The following is an 18,459-nucleotide window of genomic DNA, read 5'->3' on the forward strand; positions in this document are numbered from 1 at the left end:
AAGGTTTTTAAAGTATCTGAAAAAAAGGGGGGGGGGGGATAGAATGAAAATGAAGACGCAACTATAAACATAAGTTTTAATGTCATTCATCCTGCAATATTCTTTTAAGTCAGCTTTATCTTTTTGCATAGTTACATTTATAATAAATGTATAATGCCTTCTGTGTGATACTATCTGTTATCTCAGCGTGCGTTTGTGAGATACATGCCCCTACATATGTGTATTATGAACATAGCAGTAAGGCAGGTGAAATCACACCAGACACATCCTGGAATTAACTCTGAGTTTGCGTTGTGTTTAACTGGTCAGCTACCATTTGATTAAATCCCTGAAGATGCTTTTGGGTATCTGCAGCTTCCTTTTCTTTTAACAGTAATTACAAATATTTAATACCTTTTGTTTGAACACTATGAAAATATTGACCAGCTAGGAAATCAGGTGAAACTAAATAGAGGTTTCATGAACTGGTCTCTAAAATATACAGGAACAAGAATATTACTAGGCAACCTGGGGAACAGTTAGATGACAATTGTGGTGGCTGCCCCTGGCCCATCCTTACCTTGCTTCAGGCTGGAGATACAGACTAGGCAACACTGACAACTAAAGCAGAATTATGACACAACAAAGTGGAAACATATTAACCGAACCAATAAAAATAATAATATTAATAACAATCAAGCAATCCAACTGCAGATTGTGCTCTGAACTTTGCCAAATTTGGGGCTGCTGGCAGGCCACCAAGAATAGCAAATACAACAGACAAGGGCCCCTCATCTGAAAAAGCCTTGCCACAGTCCCCAGAGAGCTTTGCCCTACGAACTGACAGCAAGAGCATCCCAGCCAGTCTGAACAGCCACCGTGGAATTACAGCATGAGATTTCTGTGAAGTGAGATTAAGCTAAACTTGCATCTTGTGTGAATTCAGATTAAATGAAGGGACTGAGTTGTTATTTAGCAAAAACAGTTTCCTTGGTTACGTTGGAGTCATTTTTACTGTGTTGGTGTGATGTAATCGGCTGGTTTAACATTTAGAGCTAGTAAAACATGTGCGTATAATTTTTTTTTTTTAAGTATGTGCCTAATCACTTTCATTTTGTACTCAGCTCAATATTAATAGTTTGCATTGGCCGAGAATTTACAAACAGGCTTAGGAGCGAAACAGTCTAGATTTCTACATGTGATGGCCTGAAAGTTACAGGGAGTGAAGAATCTTGTCAGACTCCTAGATCTTTCCTCCCACACATGCTGGCCACTAGATAAATCATGTGTGTGAGTTTATAGTGGAGTCAGTGCTGGATGTTAAGCAACACCCAGAAGTGAAGTTCTTGAAATAATTTCCTGTGAAAGCTACAGTAGACAGATTTGTAATCATAGACCATGGCATTAATCAAGTAAACAAACCATCCATTTTTGCTGTGGCATTCCTGAAATCTCTTTTAGGAAGACCAAAAGTTCTGCATAATGATACTTCCCAGTAATGAGTGTGGTAAGCACAGGATGGCATGACACAGAGGGCTTCTCGATTCTTTGGGACACGGATGCAAAATTTCTCTGATACAGCAGTGAGAGTCAGAAGACATCTGAAATGTGACTTAAATGTTTCGGTAGTATTCGTGCTACTTATTTACATTATAATTAAAACATTTCTTCTCTTAAAACCTTTCCAAAATGTTGCTTATCCCATTCTGTCAGCTAACAGAAATTTCAGGCATGGCTGCTCTTGAAGTAAAGAACGAATTGGTAAACAGAGGCAAACTCTTTGTCCTGCATTGTTACTCATGCTGACAAATGTGCACTCAGTAAAAGCTGTTGACAGCTGTGGGCTGCTCAAGAACCACAGCTAATGTGGGAGAATCTCCTCTAGGAAACAGGGCAGGTAGGCTTCATTTAGCATGTGTAAAAATGGGGTTTGCTGGAGGGGAAAGAACCAGGATGGTTTGAAGAGGAAGGTGTTGGGTTGGAGGAGGTTGTGTGTGGAACTACGCAGTGTTCAGTACAGACCTGATTTTGTTTCGCGTTTTCATTAATGACTGTAATGCAAGTATAACAAGTACTGCTGGTGACGCAGGGTTTGGAGACATTGGCAATACAGAGAAGGACCTGGATATCGTACAAAAAAGGAGGGAAAAAAATCCAACAAGAAAAAACCTGGATGAGCTTTGAATACTGAACTAATGGCAATGGAATGAAATTCAATATTAAAAAATGCAAGGCTGTGCCTGGGGGGACTAATAAAAATTTCTAGAAGAAGCAGCAGTTCATTAGCCCAATACGGCGATGTAGAAGGAAGGCTCGAGAATAGTGGTAAGTGGTCACAGGCTGACAGCAAGCTTCTGCCGTGGTCTGCTTGATTTCAAGGTACAAGCATTCTTAACTAATGATGCATCAGGAAGGTGGCTGGCTGTCCAGAGGCACTGAGAGGCATTAGGCTGGAGTGGTGGACTGATCTGGAGCTGACTTTTAATGTTAGTGAAAACATGTTAGGGAAGGTGTGGGGAGGATGGTTACCACAGGTCTTGAAAATGAAAGAAGGTAGCTTCTCAGGTTGAGAGACTGAGTTAATTAAGGGACTCTGAGACAGCTGGCATGTTCAAGGGAAAGGGTTAGAAAAAAGGTCTTTGCAGCAGCAGTCTGGACAAATATGAAAGAGGTAAAATTGTATTGGTAAAAGCCAGAAAAAACGATGTTGCAACTATTGACGTGCAGGGTGGTGAGACACATGTTCCAGTTATGAAGCAATTACAAGAATATATAAGCCCTGAAGTGGTTTCAAGCTGAATTCAGATTGGCATCTCTGTGCAGAATAATTAACACACAGAATCATGAACATGGGGGACAAAGACAGTAGAAAACTTCAAAACCCTAAGAAACTAAATTCACTTTGCATGGAAGGAAGAAACAAGGGGAAAGTTTTCGGGAGAAAGGTGAGAAATAGTAAAATCTCAAGGTTTGAAACATTAAGAATGCAAGTAACATCCCAGTTAAGTTGAGAAACTGATCTAGGTGCTGCTTCTTTTGCGTTAAAGCTATTCAGCTGAATTCACAGACGTTTCCACTAAGTTTAGAGGGAATCTTGGTCTATAAAGTGAACTCTGCAGGTTCTCAGATGAGTTAGTCATCATTGTTTTAATTTGTTTATCCTGTTTCCATAATAAATCTTTTTTTTTCCTCTCATTTAAATAAATTAGAATCTATTTTGTTGGGATTTTTAAAAATTGACCCGACTGTGGTTCATTTTTCAACAAAAAAATTTATCTTCTATCCTTACATGAAAAGTCACCAAGGTTGCCAGCATGGCAGTGCTATTTTTTCAGTAGAGAATTCATAGAAGTGCCTCACTGACATGGGTTATGGTCGGTGAGGACAAACATGAACCCTTTGGTTTTGCCCAGTGGCAGGAGCAGGCTAACGTTAGAGGGTGTCCAAGAAGATGACTGCTGCCAAGTGTAAATCCAGTAGGCACAATTCGTGTGGAGTATGTTCTTACCTGCTATGTATTTCCAAGCACGTACATGTTTTCTAGCTAGATTTGATTCTGCTTTTGATGCCAGATTAGAAAAGCTATGCATTTTAATTCGTAGAAACTGGTCTTGAAAGTAATGCAGTATCCTGCACCACAGAATGTGGAAGTGAAGTTACAAATATTTTCTCTTTCGTTTATCATCACAGTAAAACTGATGGTGTAACTCTGGCTCTGATGTCAGTAAAAGGCAGATATTTTCCTCTCAGAGTCCTGAAAGATCCGAATGAGTGTGTGAGAGGTCTGTTTGTGTTGAATATGTTTAGAGATAATAGATAGTCATTCTTTTCCAGAAGAAAAGCATTGGAGGACTAAACATAGTATGTAAATCCTAAAAACATAAGTGAGTACAGATGGACCTCACTTGGTTTCAGAAAGGATCTCTCAGATAATGTGTCTGTGGCTGGAGAAGTTACTATGAAGGAAATCAAAATAGGATTTCCTGTTGAACTCCCATCACAAAACAAACAAGAAAAAAAAAGACAGTAGGTTTTTTTCCATTTTAAAATAATATATCAAATAAAGTAATAGTTTTATGTCACTAACAACAGAGTTTTAATTCTTATGGCTGACTTGTTACACTGTAAACATTATGTTATATTTCAATGGAAGTCTGCAAATCAGGGAATCACAGGCTTGCTGTGAGTTGTGGCTGCATCTCAGTCTCCTTGATGCAGCCTCCCTTGTTTTGTAAGAAACAGAAAAAATCTAATCTATAATAAAAGAGGCTGTAGTTTCAGTATCAAGATGTTGGATGTCGATTAAATTCAGACCTTTGGATAGAGCCAAGTTAAAAATGGTACCACTTGGATAACGATTTCTCATTGTCCTGCTAGCGATTTAATGGTGTAAATGGTGTGCCTGTGGATGAGCTGGGACCTGTAGAATTGCTTGGCTACCTGTGCTCCTTCATGGAGCTTCAAAGCTAAAGCCAATTTATCCAGCAAATGTTTCGTTTCATTTCATTTCATTTTCATGGAGGAAATATTACTAGCTGGATTACTAACAGGGACACATCTTTAAAAGCAAGTGACCTCGTGTGTGTATTTATCAAATATCACTGTAAATTGATGCTGCTGTATTGAGTGTGATCTGAGTCCCAGAAATCTTCTCTTCCGCATGGAGCTGAGTCCCAGAGCTTTGCCTATATTTTAAAAGTTTCATTTGACTATTAATTATTCTGATTGTGCTGGAAAATTAAAGATGAGGGCTAACACAACTGCATGATGGTGACAGTTTAAGAGAAGACTAAAATTTGTTTTAGTTTGTGTACTGTTATTCAGTGCTTACCATACTGTGCTCCACAGCACATATTTCATTTCAGCATATGAGTTTGTTCTTTTAATGCAGATTTTGCAACTTCAGCCTACTTTTCTGTCTGTTAGAAACACAATGGAGAAAGAACATCAAAACCAGACCCTCTGTCCTGTTATAAGAGTCAAGATGCAACTATATGTGATACAAGTTTTAAACTGGGTCCAAGATAAAGCTTGTGGAGCATCACTTTGAAGTGTAAGATATCTGAAATGTGGGATCAAAATATTTAGGGTATACAACTGAATGGCAAAGCTTCACGCAACACTAAAAATAGAGGTGGCTCCAGTCTTAAACAAGCCTGTGCTAATTATCCATTAGAGTAATCAGAGTCACACTGGGGGGAAAGGAATCTCCTGTTCATTAGGGATGAACATTAAAGATTACACAGCATTTTTAAAATAATCGCAGCTGTTTACTTTTGTCCTTAGTCAACATCTCCCCTCTACACTCCTGTGTGGTTGGCTGGCAGGCTGCCATCACCTATGTCAAGGGTGATTGCATTGTGTTGCTTTTTATGGCTAGCCCTAGAGGTGCTTTGGGATCTTTCAGGGCAAGAGGTTCTGTAGAAATGTAAAGCATCATTTATTATTTTGCATAAATTGCTGCATTATTTGTCTTCGGTATTTGTGGTTTACAGCTGTAATAAAATAGCTGGCTCCTCAGACTGGATGACTCAGTGATATGTAATTGGGTACAGAGCTCTTCACTTCCAGGTCAGCCGCTCACTGCTGGCCCACAGCTATTTGGCAAGGGTATAGTAAGTAGGCAATGCTTCATTCCATTTGCTAGTGGTTTAGTGTCCCCAGCACAAAAAACATGATCCCAAGGAGCATTAACCTGCTTTGGAGCATCAGCTGAGAAGGTGTCGTACCTTGAGATCATTCTTGAAGATCTGCGGTGTTTTATTTTTTCAAGATTCTTTGCAACAATGTGAGGAAGTCTCACTGCCATCATGCCCATTGCACATCTGTGTGGTTTCTTGCAGAGCACCCGTCTCCAGAGCTTTTGGACCCAAACTCTTGCGAGTTCTTTTTCCTTTCATATTTTTGATAGTGCCATTCTAACTTAGCAGCACATTTTGGGTATATGACTGAGAGGAGATCTTTGTTCCAGGATTCATTTATACTTAGTCCAACGCAGTTTCATACAGTGCTAGTGTATGAGAAATCTGGGGCAGTTCCCAGAAAGGACATTTCTAGATGTTCTATTTCATAACAATTTGGAGAGCTCATGGAAAAACCTGCTCTACCTCTGCTAGAGCTCAATGCTGAGCACTTAGGTCTGAGTCTCCTTAATGGAGAGCAGCTATTTCTGAAGCACCCAAATGACTTGGGAACTTGTGTCCCACTCTCTCATTAATAATTTGAAAAATGCACTCTTAGTGCTGGCATACTTTAAATCTGATGAACTTGGTGGATCTACATGTTCTTATGTCCTTGCTTGTGACAGATAGCATGCTCAGGCCCCACAGCCTTTCCGTGCAGGCACTTGTACAGATGGTCCCTCTGTCCACTGCAGAAACACGGGACACCCAAGTTGAACTGAACACTGAATAACACCACATGGGTTTGCAGTGGTCTGTAACTGAAAAGGTTCACTGGAAGCAATTTGCAAAGAAATCCTTAGGAAACCACCTGGATGGTTATTTTAAATTAAAAAAGGAAGAGATGCCACTTAAAAAAAATAATTTTTAATACGAGGTTTAAGGTTCCATACATGTGATAGTCATTAAAGCTTATTTAACCCTGAAATTATCTGGCCTCTTTAATTCCACAGGGACTGTAAGGCTCTTGGGTTAGAAATGAAAAATAATGTCTGAATGAAAATGAGACTTTCCTGAGAGTAGGACCATTATTGAAGAATATTTTCTTAATCAAACATCTTTAAGAGCCAAGTAGTGGAGAAAAAACTAATCAGGCAACAGTGCTTTCATCCACAGGCAGCGTCTTATCCGGTGCTTTGGGCCACTGATCGAAATAGGTGCAGGTCAGTCCCAAAGGCTGTGTGTGACACACTCACCTAACGTGCAGGCAGAACTGATGATTTGTCCACCAGCAATCTCAGCTGCAGTACACCCAGTTCCTTGCTGCAATACGCTTGTGAGATAATCCCAGTGTGCTCTGACATTTGGGCTCTCGAACTTCAGAGCTTTCTGGTTGATCGGACTGGAAACTTTCAGCAGGAGCAGTGATTTTGTGGAGTTTCTGTTACACCAAACATCTGTGGTGTGCCCCACCACCCTTTCCCTAAGGATGAAACATGCTGCAGGGAGGGTGTTGCAAGCATTCCTGAACGAGACAGCTAAGCTGGAGTCATAACTGTGCTGGCCAGGGCGCTACTTTGAAGAAGGCTCCCATTAGAATTAAAACATCCCACAACTCCCATCACAACAGCCCTATTCTTGAGTGTGGCTGAGCATGGAAATTTAAGGATGGGGGCGGAGAGGGGGGGAGAAAGAAAGGACAGACAAGTAAACAGATAAAGAGGGAGCTCTTGCATGCAAGTGGAATTTCCTCTGAGCACAGGACATTCTTTATCATTAACTAGTCTGTCACAGGAAGGAAAATGGGAAAACAGTGCTTCCTGTTAGGGGGAAGAAAAAATCAATAGGCCTTGGAAATACCTGCCTGGAAAGAACCTTTTGTATTCCCACCAGCAAGCACAAACAAAATTTTAACTCCTTTGGAGCTTGGGCTCTGCTTTAAAGCAGTTTGCTTCTTGAAATGGGACTTTGGTGTAAATACGTCATATGGAAATGATGGGCATTTCAGGCTGCTTTGATCTTTCTCCTTCGTTTCAGAATATCCTCCAATTCCCAAAAATATGTTCTATAACACAAAGGCTGTTTTCAAGGCACTTAAATTCTTTTGTGGTTGTGTCTATGTAACTAATAATAACTAAATTCATTACAAATACATTCACTCCTCTAATATTTTGATTAAGATGCTCACAGAAGGACAATGGGTCTGCTCTTCATAATGGTAAACTAAGTTTTCTGTTGGGAAGGGAACACTTGCCGGGCAAGTGCTTGAAGCCTCAGAAGGCCAGTGAACTACCATACAGCTCCTGAACCATCTTTTGGGTTGCATTTTGCTCTCAATACAGCAGGGTGCTGAATGTGTGGGTCTTTCAGAGGAGTGAAAGAGGCCAGTTCATTAACAAGGGCTGCAAGATTGGATGTGTATGGACAAGCAGCCCCAGGATAACCTCCATTTTTCAGGGCAATAGTTTTTCTCTGTGGTGGCAGCTTCCTTCCTTCCAGAGGTGTGTGATGTGATCTATGTTTGTGCGTAGGCTGTAGCCACATTTCCCATCAGTTTGAAGCTGTTCTGAGCCAGGGATCTGTCCTGGGCTGATGAAAAACTTTATAGCAATGCTTGTGGCATAAACGGAGGGTGAACAGTGAGCTGAAACTATGTACTCCAGCAGTGTAAATGTAAGAAGACAAAATAAAAAGAAGATGAGATGGAAGTTGACCTCTTAGACATGCCCAGAAAAAGGGTGGGAAGTCACTTTTTTTTTTTTTTTTAATGGAGAGGGAGAAGTGGGCTGAGCTTAAAAGGGAACTATCAGCAAAGCTAGAATTAAAAGAAAGCTTTACGAATGATCTAACTTTTATTTTATTACATTACAGAAGACAAAAAATCAATAGCTGGTAATTCAGACATAAATGAGTTATACGGGCCATTGACACAATGGACCAAACTTTATAACAACCACATCTGATGCTGTCAAGCCACAGGCTTCAGTGGCGCCAGTAATAATTATGGCCGATCACCTCTAATTCAGAGCTGCCTTGCTTGATAAAGGTGTCACTCTGAGTGGCTGCAGCATCAATATCAATTGAGGATGTCATCCAGCAGGTCAGTCTGCTGTGATCTGCTCTTTTTTAATCAAATAGGATAAACCCTTTGTTTTTCTCCTCCTCGATCTCTCTTTGAAAATCATGCATGCCTTAAAGACAAATCGTTTGAATTCAGTACTAAGCCTACTTGAATTCAAGACTGAAAGATGACTAAAGCTAACTGTGTTGGTCCACAGAAATACATTCTAAAGATAATTTATAATTGTCAGAGCATCCTGGGGAGAAAACTTTGCTACTTTACAATAATCTCTGTTGCTTTGCTGTGTAAAGAGTATTAAATCACTGCTGTGATCAATTAATGGATCCTCCCCCCAAAAACTTGTTGGTAAAATGCTGATAGGCAATAGAAATTACTTTTCTGTAAACTCACATCCTTATAAGGAAGAAAAGAATAGAAAATGCATTGTTTTATATGTTTTCCTGTTGTTTTCTGAATTAGGAGACTAGATGTATTCATTGACTGTCCTAAGACTGAATTTCACCGTGTGAAATGTCACTGTGTGAGGTGACTTTGTAAAAGCTGCTGAAATTCTTGATCTCTAAAGAAAGGAGTCACTTTTAAATATCTCTCCAGTGTTTCAGGTGCCATTACTGTTTACATCTCTGCAGTTTGGTAATGCAAACTGATATGCATATGAGTATGCATATGTGTATTGAGGTATTTTCATGAATTATTGTTATTGCTTGGGCTTTGCATTTTTTGGGGGAGCGACTATTTTCTACTGTGTTGACTACAGTTAATTGTAAGTAATGAACAATGAAAAAAAAGCTTCTGTGGGGGAGGACACGTGAGGTATTTCAGCCACAGTTACAGCAGCTTTTAACGTTAGCAGGACTTACGATCTGTGATATCATGCTGCAGAGCGGTCCGCACCATGATAGCTGATGTTTGTGCACTTGAAAAGCTTCTGTTTTGAAAAATTTTCACTGGTTCCACTTAGAAATATTCTCTACCCCTAAAAAAAAATCGTGATTGTCAGACTTGTGAAATAAACACCAGAGAGGAATTGTTTTAAAAGCAGGGTAAACAATAGCAGCACCGCAGCATGTTGGTTCATAAGCTTACAGCGCTGTATGGCTTGGGGCTTTTCTGCTACTTCTGAAACAGCAGAGAAAGAAAGCGCCTTGCACCTGTAAGTTTGCAGACGCACCAAGAAAGAACCCCGCAGTTCTTGTTTAAAAACACAGGGCTCGATTCCAGCCGTGCGTATGCCAGTTCTGTGTGGTTAAGGGGGAGAAAGCTCAGTGCAGTGGCATAACCTGCGAAATCAGTGCTGTTCGTTCTCCCCAAACCCAAACAAACACTCCGCGTACACCTCAGAGCTTCTCTGCTGCCCTCCGGCTCCATCTCCGCCTTTTCCCATCGCTGGATCTCCTCGAAGCCCGGAACATGTGGGCATTCGAGTGCGGGTGCGTTTGTGTGTAGTATCTTCTGATCAGCCCCCGTCAATCATGTCAGCCCAGTCCCTGGGCTTTCCTGTGATCCTGCAGGCAGCTGCGCAGGCCGTTCAGAGGCGGCACTGTTTCTTTCTCTGTTTACTCGTTTCCAATGGCAATTGCACCACCAAGTCTCAGTACGTCTGGAACTTGGCCTGGGGCTGTTTTGGTTACATTGAAGTTTTTGCTTCAGCTCTGCCAGATTTAAATGGTGACTTCACCAGCACTGAGCTAAAAAGGAGAAAAGGGGAGGAGGGAGGTAGTGCAGCGAGCGGGAGCGAGCGAGGGAGAGGGCCAGCACATTACATCATCATTTGGACAGGAATCAAATGGGAAGGATATGACTCACTCGGGCTAGTTAAGCTTTGGCTCAAGTTCTACATACACTCATTCCAGGGCTCTCATGTTCTGCACCTCAGCAGGGAATTCAGGCTCAGTGATGTCCATGAGGTTTGTTTTTAATTTTCTTTTCCTTTTCTGATTCCTATATACTTTTTTCCCCCCGTCGCCTTCCTCCATCTCTTCTCCTCCCCTCCCTTGTCCCCCTTTCCCACTCTCTTCCACTTCGACGGAGTTTGTTTTCTGGTGCGTGTAAACTCGACCGTTAGCAGCAGAAGCTGATTCTTAAACCAAACCAAACCCAAACAAGGAGCACAGCAAACTTGAGAGAAGTTTTTTTTTTTTTTTCCTCCTTTTTTTTTCCCCCCCCCATCATTGTGTCGCTCCTAATCGGAGGAGACAGGGAGAGAGTTAAAATGCAGGAACCAATCGCTTCGATGGTGATGTAATGCTGGAACTGCAGGGTTGTTAAGTAATGTGAGAGGAAGGGGGTCAGGGTTGCAAAGCATTTACCTGCTGTCAAGGGGGTTTAAGTTTATTATCAATTGCAGTGACTGTAACTGGCTTCAGACTGCACTCTCTAATTATTCACAGACTCCCCTTTTTTATCTTTTATTATTAAAAGTAAAACTATATTATGGTATTTTTAAAAATGTGATATTATCACAGCTGCAAATTATTTTCCACCAGAGTTTTTTGATATTTTTTAAATGGTTTGAAACTGGGTGTCTCTTTCACAAAAATCCCAGAGAGAGCAGAAAGAAAAGAGAAGGGCAAAGAGAAAAGGGGTGGTTCTCCGAGCGTAGCTGGCGAATTTGAAACTGCATGAAGAGAGCAGTTCAGTCTCTGCCTAACGGTGTGAGTAAAAGATCCCACTGCCGGAGGTTCACTGTAGAAAATACAAGAAAGGAGGCGATTTGTAAAGCTCATCCCGAGGAGCCCCAGCAGTTCATCTCTAACACTTGTCAGCAGCCTTCTGCTTGTTAGCTCACCCCGGGCTCGCAGCTTGTTTGACGGGCTGCTTTCTTGCCATGTCCGGGACCGCTGAGGTCCCGATCCCATACGGCAGATCAGGATGTAATGAAGCTGCCCTCCAGAAGTACCTGGGAGCTGGGACATCTGCACACATGCGTTTGCTTTGCAGGACAGAGCACGGTGCTTGTCTTATTGAATCTTTCTGTCTCCCTGCAGACTTTTAAGCCTCCTTTTCCACATTTCTAACAGCCTCTGGGTTTGGGGGGAGGGAAAAAGTTACCTCCTCCCCAAGCTCACCATGAGTACATGAGCATTAGGGTGGGCAATGTGGAGCATAACACTGAGACCCCTCTCGGATGGTGCTTGTGTTTAGATGTGGGATGAATGGGAGATGCCAGGTGGCTGTTGGTGTCCTCAGGACACCCGTTCTGTCTGAATCAGGTTTCTGTGTCAAGAGCTGTCTGCTTATAAGATTCTGGTCTCGGAAGTGCCCCCTTCAGGGAATTTCTATCACAGAGCAAAGCGCTGTATTGGTGTCCACTGGATCAGCAGAGGACCAAAGACTTGCCTGGGATTACTAAGGATAGCCTTAATCACGCTCCTGAGGGTTTGGTGATTTTTTTTTATTTTTATTTTTTAAAAACTGTGTTGGTCCTAGAGTGAGCAAAGTATCCTAAAGTGTTGTTCTGCTGGGATCGCTAAACCTCACCATCTCAATCTGAACAGGACAAGAGCCCCTGCCCAGCCCCTATACTCCCTTCCCTCTGCAAAGCCACCTTGTGTCTAGCTGTTAGGTCCCTGCACATTACTCACAGGTTTTCCTAAACACCCTGATTTCCAGGCTCCTCAGTCAACTGCTCAAGCACAAACAATTGCTCATCTGCCAAACTTTTATCATTCGAGAGCCGAACGTAAGGCCGCACCCGGCTCTGGCCCACATTTCAGAGCAGATATACCATATGGGTTAGATTGCGCAGTGCTCTGCTGAGGATGTGTGGGTTGTGGAGGGAGCTGCGTTGCTGCAGGAGTTCCCGTAGGATTTCTGACTCATATTTTCTCCTAGAAATGTTAGGAAGTGCAGCTCCATGAACCACCAGTAAAGCAGTGTAGATTCTTCCCTGTGCCTGCTTTCCGATGGTGAGGTGGACTTGTCTTCACTCTTTCCCTTCCTGCCTTTTCTGGTGGGAGATTTTTTTTGCAGGAAAAGCCTGTCAGTGTTTTCCTAGGATGGGTTGGGCAGAAGATGACAGGCCTTGTCACGCTCCATCTTTGAATGCACAGAAATATGTCTTTTCTACTTCTCTTATCAACATGCATACAAAATATGCTGTGCAGCATGGCCTGTGGGCATCAGGTTGTGTTTCATAGGGGATCTGAGACTACCTTGTCTGGTTCTCATGGTATTCATGTTTCACCTGGCTGGGAGGGCAGCAGAGGAGAACATCTTGGTTCTTCAGACAGTTTGGACTGACTGATAACCCTGCCTCATGCTCATGACCTTCACAAAGCACCTACATCTTCTCCACCTTGCTGATTTGCACTTTGTGAAGTTAGGTAGAGGGTGTAAAGAGTTAAGTCCTTCTTCCCTTCCAAAAGCGCATTGCATCTCTAACTTACAATTCACTTCTGCTACTTAACTGATTTCAACACAGTACCACAGAAAGAACAGATTTAAAGGCTTCTTTCAAAAAGTTGCAGTTGTAAATGCTGTATGCATACATATGTGTGTGTATATATATATAAAATTCTCCTGTGTCTATTAAAGCAACAAAGCGTAGAATTAATGAGGTATAACTGTCCTGAAGAGAGCCAGGCAGCTCTGACAGGTGCTTTTGAAATGCACATTCATCCTGGAGAAAAAAAAAAATTACATATACAGTTGTTTCCCATTTCATATTCTTCTATATATGCTTTCATATATGCTAGCTGCCCGTCTTGCACCACCTTGGAGCTAAGGTGCAGGTATGCCTGTGGATTTACAGTGCTGTGTTCAGAGGTCAACAGCTCCGACTGTTGGCCTCGATGTGTTTGAAGCTGGGCCTTCTGGCAAGAGGATTTTCTTATTGAAGAATGATATCTTCAGGGACCTAATTTTTAAACAGTAGCCAAGAGAAATGTTAACAGCACTCAGTAAATGAGCATCAGAAGATATATTCAGAAGCACATGTAACCTGTCAAACAAACCAGAGGCCAAACGCACCAACGTCTGTAAGCGATGTTTGCACTAGAGGCTGACCGCGCGTGGTCAGCTTCTGAAGAAAGGCAGTTTGCTCAAAGCAGGGCCTGGCTGGAAAAGTCCCAGTAAATTTTCCCCACCACGATCCCAAGTAACATTTCCGCCTGCATCGTTTAATGTGTGCGTTGGCAGACTATCCTCTCTATAAGCTGTGTGATTTTAAGCAGTAATTTGGTGCTCCTTAGCTGGTCTCTGCATGCACAAAGGAATTGACTCTGTAGTTGCTGTACAAAAGCATGAGGTAGAAGTGAGAGGACGTGTTTAGTTCACTGACTGTGATCCCTCTGTCCCTGTGCTCTTCAATTTTCCTGGCTGTGCAGTGAGACTATTTCCCTTATATAGTTTAGGAAGACTTAGCTGATATTTGTGAAGCCCGATGAAATTTTCAAACACAGGGTACCGAGGAAAACATATGTCACCATCAAAGGTATTGTAGGGCGTTTTCACTGTATATCATACGTGTTGAACAGGAATCATAAGGAGTGGCGGACTGCCTTCCGCTGGTGCAGTCCAGTCATAAGGTCTGTGTGCTTTATATGCTGCCTCGCTCGGAGTTGAGTTAGGTGTGCCACCCCCTTGGCCCACAGTGGGCCTTCTTCCAAGCTTTGTGCCTCCAAAGGGAACTTCATGCAGCTGCCAGCTCTGCTTTAAAAATGGACACCGGGACTTGCTCTTGGCCAGGCGTGGTGGTGAGGTGAGTGTTTGGGTCAGAGCAGGACATTTTTTGGGAAGAGGTAGCGGCCCTGGCAGTGGTGGCTTCACGGCATGAAGACCGAGCTGTCCTGTGCTCTGCTGAGGGTGCTGGGGCAGGAACGGGCCTGGCCTGCCCTTCCCTGTCTCTCTCTGTTCTCCTTCCCACCCGTCCTTTGTTCGTCCTGCACATGCCTGGGCCACGTTCAGCCCAAACTGTTGAGATCAGCTTTGCTGAAAATTACACTTCAGATCAGAATGTGAGTTAGGTTCCTCCAGTATGAAGTGAATGCTGGGTCTTTCTCTGCAGCTATAGATAAAGCAGATATGAAGGTAATTACATCTCATTCCTATCTGACTCTCTTATTTGCCATAATCTCTTTTAATCCCTTTGATACTCATCATAATAATGTTAATCTTAATGAACTCATTTGGTATTAATGCGGATGTGATTTGTAAGTTCAGAGCAGGCTTGCCATCCTTGTTTAGTGTTCATTAATATCCACTTAACTGTGTTTATGCTCTCTTTCTCCTGCAAATGGACTTGCGTATCTTTGTCTTCCACCTAGCTGATGTGGCAATTCCCTTAGTGGAACTCTGTTTCCACACTCACGTTTTTGTTTCCTTTCTATTTCTCTTCCTATTTGTACGATCCCAAAGAAAGGAGCTGTTGGAAACACTGCAGCCATCTGCTAATGACTTTCTGTACCCCTTTGCTTACTCAGTTCTTCCACTTGCAACATCAAAATTGAAGGAATCCTTATCCTCTTGGTTCTTATTCATGTGGCATTCCTTCTCAGATTGCCTCAGAGATATTACCTTACTATAGCCTTCATTTTATTGTCTCAGAGGGTGAACGAGGAGGAGACACAACCCCTACTCTTGGCAAAGAGACAAATTATTTGTTGCTTACTACCATTTTCTCCCCAAGTGCTCTGTTTATGGGTGGGGTGCCTTGCCCAAACAGTTTCCGATGTGACCAGCCAATTCTAGTGAGGGAGGACTACGTTCGGATTTTGAGCCTGATCCAAAGCTTATTGCAGTGAATGGGAGTGCTGCTTTGACAGGCTCTGGATAAAGTCTTTAAAACTATACTCTTTTCACTCCTTCGAGCACCCACCTACTTTTCAACATCTCTAACTTTACCCTGCTGAAAAACTGCCTTTTCTGCCACAGTGATCCCAGGGACTGATGGATCTTGGATCCTTTTTAAGGGGTGACTTCTTCCTTATGTGGGTGTTCAAGTGTTTTTTAAACGTGGCATGGGATTTCTGTGTTATGGTACTTGCTGTCTTGTACATCCACTTCCTTCATACACATTTTTATGGCCTCAATAGTCAAATAACATGAATTACTTTTCAGCCCCAGTGACACACATTTTGCTCTTTAGGGCTTTTGGATTCTGAAACAGCCAGGAAAGTATCATTTACTTAACAGAACATTTTGTATTCCATGCCTGCCTCCATTCTTTATTTAATGTCCTGATATTTCCTTGTAGCATAAGGTTTCTATGTTAAAATGATTAACTGTGCTGGAAACATCTACATTCCAATTTATCAAAAGATCTCTGCATGATATAATAAAACCAGCCATTGACTTGGTAAACTTACTAGTCAAGTGTGAGAATTGTAGTCTCTCAGATCAGCACAAGCTGTATGTGTGTGGTGGTCTTTATTTTAGCATATTATCCTTCATTCAAGGGCATCACAGGATGGTTTGCAAATTGCAGCCATTACTCAAACATTAAGTCAAATATATTAAAGCTCTTTATTAGTATGAATACAAGATGTGCTCATATAAATAACAAGGTGGAGGGTTTTATTACGGGTATCTACAGCTCTTGTGCTGCTACATGACCATAAAGAATACAGACCAATTTTGTTCACAGGGGCACTGCTTTCTACAGATCAATAAATCTTTGCCCACTAGCAGTAGCAAAATAATAATAATAAAAGTTCATTGCATTTTCTCTAAATGTCAACTAATTATCATAAGGCCTGTCAAAAATAATACTTGTAGAACGTTTTACCACACTGGAAAAGCCTATCAGCACCAGTAATTTTATATGTCAGTTTTAACATGAGGTAGATTTTTCCAACCTGAGTCTTAAAAACCAGAACAGAAAAAACTTACTGGACGAGATCCTCTCTTGACCTCAGTTTGAGCGCACTCAGTATCATATTAAAAAAAAAAAAAAAAAAAAAAGTTCCAGTACTCTTTTCTTTGTTGTCATTCAATTTCCAGATCTAAGTGAACTTTTCTTTCACTGCAGCTAAGGATGTGATCCATATTTCTCTTGTACTGTCACTGCAGGATTTCTCATTTCTCCGAAAGCTATTTAGTTTTCTGGCATACTTTTTATAGGCGAGTTTCTTTTTAAATTCACATCAAAATAAGATTGACTGAAAAGTCAAAATAGAGGACTAAATTAAGGTTCAGTTTACAGATTGACTGAACAAACAGATTCCTTGCCACTGGAATCCTGTGTTGACAGATATCTCCTGTGGCCATTTGTATGAAACAGTCATGTGTTGCACAAAGCACAGATTAGTACAGAAATCTCTGTGTATGTGGATCTGTGTATATGCATATATAAACACACACTCATACAACTGTATTTGAGGATGGAAAGTAAAATTGATTTCTGTTATTCCTAAGCAATCCTATCAGAAACAATTTATCACATGAATAAGATTCCGAGTTGTGTGCCTTGATGCAGTGATGTAAATATATTCTTTTTGAAATTGAAACTGTATTAACACCGTTTAGCTCTACCTTCCACTTTAAGTTTATGCAGAATGAGAAATCAGATCTTGGGCAAAAATTTAAGCAGCTAAACAGGGAATTTTTTTTTTTTTTTTCATCAGTAAGTGTTTTGTTTGGGTTTTACTTGCTAATTTTATGTAGAATGGAACTTCCTCAATTCGGAGCAAAACCTGGTACATCTACTGCAAATTAGTAGATGTCATAATATATTGAATGAACAAACATTATGCACCAAATTCCCTTTCAGTAATTATTTTTGTCATTTTCTAGTTCAGTTTACTATCTTGACAAGACTTTGTAGTGCCCTATGAAAGTACTGCAGAATACTTAAAGAAATGTTCAGAACCTTACCAGCACCAGTTATAAAATTATAATGAGAAAATAAATAAATATTAGAGGGGGAAAAAAAAAAAAAAGGAGTTGGAAAAGCATGGATTAATAAAGATCTATTTAGAAAAGTGAAATGTGGTCGATTGAAATGTTTCCATTTAAGTTCAACATTGTTTAAATTTGGGCTTTTGATAAATAACAATTGTTTCAAAGGAGAATTGGGAAAATTTTCTCTCTTTGCAAATTGGGAAGTGTTATTGCTGAAAAAAATATATATCTCACTTAAAAAAGATCTTGAAAAAAAGTACAGTTCAGATTCTCACTTGCTGTATGCTGAAAGATGATTAAGCTTTGTATGTTTTATTTTCTGCTTGATTGCCAGGGTCTCTTCTAAATATTTCTATTACTTCTGATTATTATTTTTTTAATTATAATTATGTTTTCATGTCTCTGTGGGTAAATGCCCAGAAAGTGTGAAGAGTAACAATGATAAAATAGGCAATAGTATTCTGTCAGTTGCATGTGTTACATTCTAGAGTTTTAAACTTCAGTCTCAAAATGTTCACCTTGTGCCGGAGACAAGCTCCTGACTGATAGCACAGTCAGCAACAGCACTATCTAGTGTCTCTTTTTCTTACCTTAAACGACAGTTCTTTATCTCAGGGAGACTTGACTTAAGGAAGCAATGCTCTGATAAGGGGACTTTTTTAAGTGCAGATCTGATTGATTTGAGTGGAGGGGACAGAGTTTGCTGCTTCCCCATGCAGCTCCAAGCACATGGGTGCTGGATTTCAATGGCACATGTGCATTGGCATGTGTCTCTCGTGCACAGTAATTTTCAAATAGGACAAACATTAGATATAATAATTAACTGATTGGCTCAGGGTCAGATATTTAAGTTGGCCCAAACAATCCCTAGAGGACTTAGGGAGATCTTCTCCGTTGTGGGGAGAATAAATACACTGCACTCAGCCAAAATCTTGG

The 18,459-nt window shown here is 41.1% G+C and overlaps 1 protein-coding gene across 12 annotated transcripts in view; it reads left to right on the top strand.

The window, feature by feature from the left end:
* Positions 1 to 18,459, top strand: part of CREB5 (cAMP responsive element binding protein 5) — a 264,451-nt gene that overhangs the window by 146,731 nt on the left and 99,261 nt on the right. Inside the window, exon 1 of one of the 12 annotated variants that reach the window (XM_080580465.1) lies at positions 38 to 10,589. The exons of the other annotated variants lie outside the window; for them this stretch is intronic. Within the exon in view, the coding sequence (XP_080436591.1) occupies positions 10,543 to 10,589 (47 nt within the window). The 5' untranslated portion in view covers positions 38 to 10,542. Of the gene's footprint in view, positions 1 to 37; positions 10,590 to 18,459 lie in introns of those variants that run through there. 12 annotated transcript variants of the gene reach the window in all.

The sequence above is a fragment of the Anser brachyrhynchus genome, assembly GCF_964034855.1.
Source record: "Anser brachyrhynchus genome assembly, chromosome: 2".
NCBI classification, from domain to species: Eukaryota; Metazoa; Chordata; class Aves; order Anseriformes; family Anatidae; genus Anser; species Anser brachyrhynchus.